The 6,259-nt window shown below is 39.2% G+C and overlaps 1 protein-coding gene across 2 annotated transcripts in view; it reads right to left on the bottom strand.

Moving 5' to 3' along the window:
* Positions 1 to 371: 371 nt before the first annotated feature.
* The window catches only part of RYBP (ring and YY1 binding protein), a 50,360-nt gene continuing 44,472 nt past the window's right edge, over positions 372 to 6,259 (bottom strand). For both annotated transcript variants that reach the window (XM_083117734.1, XM_083117735.1), the window contains exon 4: positions 372 to 1,337. In XM_083117734.1, the coding sequence (XP_082973860.1) occupies positions 1,118 to 1,337 (220 nt within the window). In that variant the 3' untranslated portion in view covers positions 372 to 1,117. The remainder of the gene's footprint in view (positions 1,338 to 6,259) is intronic.

Here is a 6,259-nt window from a genome sequence, read left to right as displayed (position 1 = left end):
AACATAAGTAAAGGGGGAGGGGAGAGAAAAGGACATTTTCATGTGGACACTGAAATTCTCATTTTGATATTCTTAACTTTCCTTGCTCTGTTGCTACCCTGTATAAACACAGAAAACCAACGAAACATTCATAATCAATGACATTTGTAGCAATTCCTCCAAATCATTTTCTGTCACCTTTAAGTATAAATCGAAAGTAAGAAACTACATACTCTGCATGATGAGGAAAACTGCTAATATTTTTTTTAAAAAAAAACAGCATATTTCATTGATATGTATTTACGACCAGCTTCTTCATATTTTCTTCTACTCACTAGAAATTTGATTTTTGCTTTTATATTATATTGATTTTGTGAATTAAAGTCACTGTAAACAGATTAAATAATTCTTTATACACAACTAACAAATTTTGAATCATTTGCCACCAACAAAAAAAAAATCAAGTTTCTCATTTTAAGATAAACTTGAAAAAACAAACACACAAAAATATATATATATATAACAACTCAAAAAAGAATAATGAATAACATTTATGGACCACAAAAGTAAATAACATTGATCATAGTTATTTCATCATGTCAATTGAAATGTTACAACAAATAAGGAATCGACAATTTCATTCTTCCAAATTATTTAAAAGCACTACAGTAACTGTAACAAGGGTGATTGCGTGCTTCAAATGCAACACACACAATTAATGGCATAACTAAAAATAAATAAATACATTTACAGACTGTACAAAAGTTCATATATCAAACTATATGTAATGACAACATAAGCCTTGAGTTAGTCTATGATGAAAGAAAATTCCAGTTAATTGCATACAAGTCTTCCACAATCAATTTTTTTTTAAATGTGAAAAATATCAAAAAGACCATTTACACACAATCAATCACATTTGGTGTTTCAATTATAAAATTAAATTTCATTTTAATTGAAAATATTGAGGAAGATATTCCATCAAATGGCAAGAATAAAACACATTCTTGAGTAGACACAACTTTCGCCATACACAATACAAGGCATCCACCGCATTGTTTTGTACTTCAGTTTCGTACTTTCACATAAAGTTGAATTGGTACATAATAAATTTAATTTAAACATGTCTCAATTTACATTACGAACTTCTTGAATCTGTTCCTAAATCACCACTCCTAGCATCTGTACTTGATTCAGACTGACTTCCATTCTCAGAAGAAGCACTGCTTGACTGTCCAGACTGATCCGAAAGTGCTTTCTTTAATTTTGGTTTATATTCTGTGATAATCACAGTCACATTATTAACAGTCACTTCTCGATGTTGGGCTGAACTACGATCCACATTCTTCAATCTTGGACTAGAATTATGAAAAGATTTCAGTGATTAAAGAATACAGAGCAAAATAAATGGATAACTTATACTTTCCAGTATGTACTTTCATTAACACCAATAACATTTGATGATTTCCTTATTTAGCAGCAATTTATACTTCTCAAATGCAAGGTGCCCAACAAATAAATATTGTCCCCTTTTGGTAATGATGACCAAGAACTGAATAAACCTAGATGTTTAGGAATTGCAAAAGTTAATACATAGGTAAAGGTAAGGTAAAGTTCCCCGTGCATATAGCAGTGTGCCATGAGGGCACATTTAGGGAAGGTGGGGGTAGGGCCTCGATCTTGGCCACTTTGGAGGTAATGTGATCAGCATCATGCTCCAGCTGCCTTTATCCCCCCCAGGTTGCACACAGGTACCCATTGATTTGAAGCTGGATGAGCCACAGGGCCGCTGTATGCGGGGACAAGGCTGGAAAAATTCCGACCTTAGATCACCCACCCTGGGAATTGAACCCAGGTCTCCCGACTATACCACCATGGCTAAATCTTTCAAACTATACAAGGAATCTCATTACTTAAAATCTTTACCTCAAAGATAAAATAGGGGTGTAGTGTAAAGAGTTCCTTGAGAAAGGTTAAAAGTGAAAGGTTGTAAATAGACCTGCACAGGACACACACAAAATGTTAAAATGCAAAATGTTAAAATTTTCCTTGGAGACAGTGTAAAAGGCCTATGCTTCTGAAGGAACTAAAACAATTTAAAACACTGCCATCGTCTCCCAACTTGGATGATAAAAGTTTTTGTCCAAGGAAAGTAAAACCAGCACATTCAATAAGAATATGCCGAACACTTAAAATAACATTACAGACAACACACATTGGAGGGTCCAGGTCTTGCAGCAAGTGACCATGGTTCAGAGGGCTGTGTCCAATTTGGAACTGAGTTAAAATAGACAGAAGAAATGGTAGGAGGAATGCCATGCATCAATAGTAGGCTTGATAGTGCAAAGCTTGTTCCCCGTTACCTCATTCCACTCTTCCTGCCAGGTGTTGAATGATTGATTGATTTGGTTGATTTTACTTCGCTTTTCTGTCGATTTTGGCTAACCACAAAGATGAGGATGGGTGATGATATGCATATGCGTGTGCATGGGGGGCAAGCAGGGGCAATTGACCCCTAATCATGGACTTCCGCAGATTTCTTTTCACGGAGGAACAAGCGAGGTATTTTTCCATGGGGTATATTACCCCAATAATAGTTTTGCCTCTCTCAAAAAACACCACTTGAAATATTTGAAATTATCGCATTAATGTAAATTACTATGACTGAAATCAAATTATACGTGTAAAACATATACTTTTAGGTTGACATTCGATTTCTAAGGGGAAGGTGTAGTCATCCTTGATCCCTCTTCCAGACATACACGTCCCTACATTATTATACCTTCACCTAGAAATTTAGTATACAGGAATCTTATCGCGGTTATTAAATGCTCAAGCCGATTAAAGTTCAAAGCAACTACGGGGGAAGGGGGTTCAGTGGCACAACCACACGGGGCCAATAGACATTGCCACTCCCCAACCTTGGACGGAAATCAATTCTAGGGGGCCAAGCGGGGGGGGGGGGGGTGCAAACATTGAGGTAAAAGAAAGCAAGACTAGTAGAATCTAAGAGTAGCAGGGCAAAAGGATACCCAAAATGGAATTAGTTTTCACGTCTTTCTTTCATTATTTCATCCAGATGGCCAAGAGCACCTTGGGGAGGAGGGGGGGATAAAGGGGAATTGCGCCTCTCAAAATCAAATTTTATACAAATAAAAATACATTTCGTAAAATTTTCTTGCTCGCAATTTCAGCTTTTCTTAGTCTGGTCAAGTCCAGGACCATAGCTAGGGGGTGGTGGGAGTTGGACCTGGGAACTGAACAATCTAAATGAAAAAAAATTGTAAAACACAATGCCATGGTGCCCTATGAACTTTTTTGTGCCATATAAAATCAATATGGTTTTCAGTTTGCAAAAATTTGGATCTAAAATTTTTTTTGCTTGCTTTCTTCACAATTTTATTATTTTCTATAATGCATTGTAAATTACCAGAGAGAGAAGTTATAACTACTAAGTACTTCAGACTCTTGCTGCTAAACAGTTTTTCATAAATGCATGAACACAATTGATTTGGAGGAAAAGGAGTGCAGCACATTCCAGACAAAATTTATTTATTCGTTATGGTGCCTCTATGTTGCCGCACTATACCGCGTGAGGCACCTAAAAGTACCACCTGAAATAGCGAAGAAACCAGAAACAGTAGCGATGTGAGGTTTGCGGGAAACAATAATATCAAATGGGGCTCGTAAATCGGAGGTATGGGGTGGGTCAAAAAATATCGACAAATGGGGCATCTGGAGCAAAGTCATATTTTTTTAAATGGAACGATATACAATAACATGCATAATATAAAAGAGCACACGCAGAGAAACACAACGCCGTTGGTCTCATGCATCTACTGCACATAGGAACGAAGATATGGCCATGTGAAAATATGTAAACAAACTAACAAGTGGCCCACTTGACCGTCAGTACCACGGCATGTACAAGTATGAGATGTCGGAAGCCATTGGACAAGATGAAGACAGAACGTGTTAAAGGAAGAAAAAATACAGTAGACATCGTCAGCACCATGTATTTGACAGTGTTACAGCATAATGAAAATGACCATGACAGTATGTCGAAGAACCACTGCGTAAGAAGAGAAAACCTGTCAAAGTGTGTGTTCAAAGTGGTGGCCATCAGCTGCGATACAGGCAACGAGGCACCCACGCAAAGATCGTTGCACAGAATGTAGCATCTCGTAGGGAATGTCCCTACAGGCCGCAGTAATGCGGTATTGCATATCCTCTGGAGTTGTTGGCACATCCCGGTAGACAATGTCCTTCAGCTTTCCCCACAGGAAAAGTCTAACGGTGTCAAATCTGGGGAACGAGCCGGCCATTTGACAGGCCCTCCACGTCCAATCCAACGATTTGGAAATGTATCTTCCACACATGCTGTAGCGCATCTTGCACTGTGAGCTGGGCACCCGTCATGTTGGCACCACATTTCCCTCCTTGTCTGAAGTGGTATGTCCTCCAATAGTACAGGCAGTTCATGTTGTAAAAACTGTATGTATCGGTCAGCATTCAGTGTCCCTTGTATAAAAAAAGGGCCAATGAGATGTTTACCCACTATACCACACCACACGTTCACACTCCATGGGCGCTGGCGTTCCACTTGGCGAAGCCAATGTGGATTTGTCACCGACCAATAGTGCATGTTCCTTAGGTTGACATTTCCATGATTGGTAAAAGTTGCCTCGTCAGTGAAGAGGATACGTAACAAATCAGGTGTGTCGTGTCGTAACATCCATGTGCTAAACCGAACACGGTCCACAAAATCATTCCCGTGAAGTTAATGATGGAGGGAGATATGATATGGGTGAAACGTGTGTGTGTGTGCAGAATGCGCAATACACTTCACTGACTCATCCCAGCATCCCTGGCAATTTCACGGGAGCTAACGTGCAGATTCACAGCAACAGCGGCGAGAACATTTGTTGCACCTGCCTCACCTGTAGTTGGCTTGTTCCGCACACGTGCTCGTGGTGTTACACTTCCGGTGTCTCTTCATTTAATAAATAACTTACCAAACAGACGTCGAGATGGCTGTCGTATGTCCGGATATCTCTCTGCGTACACACGGTAGGCTTCTGAGGCATTCCTTCGGCATTCCCCATAAATCAGGATCATGTCCGCTTTTTCTATGTTTGTGAACACCATAATCTTCGCTCTTACCACTACGACTGCTTGCTATGAACTAACACGATCTCGTGGACCTGCTATCAAAACTTGCTCTGCGTAAAGGCAGTTCTGTCAGGCACCTGAGAAGTCTTACATGCCGTGGTACTGACGGTCAAGTGGGCCACTTGTTAGTTTGTTTACATATTTTCACATGGCCATATCTTCGTTCCTATGTGCAGTAGATGCATGAGACCAACGGCATTGTGTTTCTCTGCATGTGCTCTTTTATATTATGCATGTTATTGTATATCGTTCCATTTAAAAAAATATGACTTTGCTCCACATGCCCCATTTGTCGATATTTTTCGACCCACCCCATACCTCCGATTTACGAGCCCCATTTGATATTATTGTTTCCCGCAAACCTCACATTGCTACTGTTTCTGGTTTCTTCGCTATTTCAGGTGGTACTTTTAGGTGCCTCACGTGGTATACCAGGTGGTCCATTTATAATGATAGTATGGAATATCGCATGCAGAATGCATCCAATCGAAAAATTGCACAGAATAAAAGTTTGATACAATTGAGGAGGTAAGTCAATGCCGCAAAAATTTTGTCGCCACCACCAACCCCTTAGGGGGGGTGGGGGGTAAATTTGAATTTTCAAATGGAACACCCCCATTCGTTTTACATATTTGGATTCAGTGTTGTTTTTTGTTTGAAAAATTTTGTAAAAAAATTGCAAACTTCGAACATTTATAAACATTTGGTACTTTCAGATTCATTTTGTTCCCTTTATGTAATAACGGTTTTGGTTTCCATTGAGAACATTGCATAAACGAATTTTATTCAAAAAATGTGTGCAAAGAATTCGGCAAACGAAAATTGTTTGCAATTTATGTTTTTGTGTAACAATAAATAATATTACTTTGTTCCAACTATTTGGTTTCAAGGAACAATTTCATATGAACAACAACACTACTCCATTCAGGCTCGAGCCATGTTGGACACAAAGTTTCCTGGTCGATGGATAGGACTTGGAGGACCCGTTTTTTGGCCAGCTCGTTCACCCGATCTCACGTCGCCTGATTTCTGCCTTTGGGGACTACTTAAAGAAAAGTGTTACCACGAAGTTCCAACAACGTCAGAAAACATGCGGCACAAATGATGC

The sequence above is a fragment of the Lepisma saccharinum genome, chromosome 2, assembly GCF_977018435.1.
Source record: "Lepisma saccharinum chromosome 2, izLepSacc3.1, whole genome shotgun sequence".
Lineage (NCBI taxonomy): Eukaryota > Metazoa > Arthropoda > Insecta > Zygentoma > Lepismatidae > Lepisma > Lepisma saccharinum.
The sequence above is the reverse complement of the archived record's forward strand: the minus strand, read 5'-3'. Positions and strand labels throughout refer to the sequence as shown.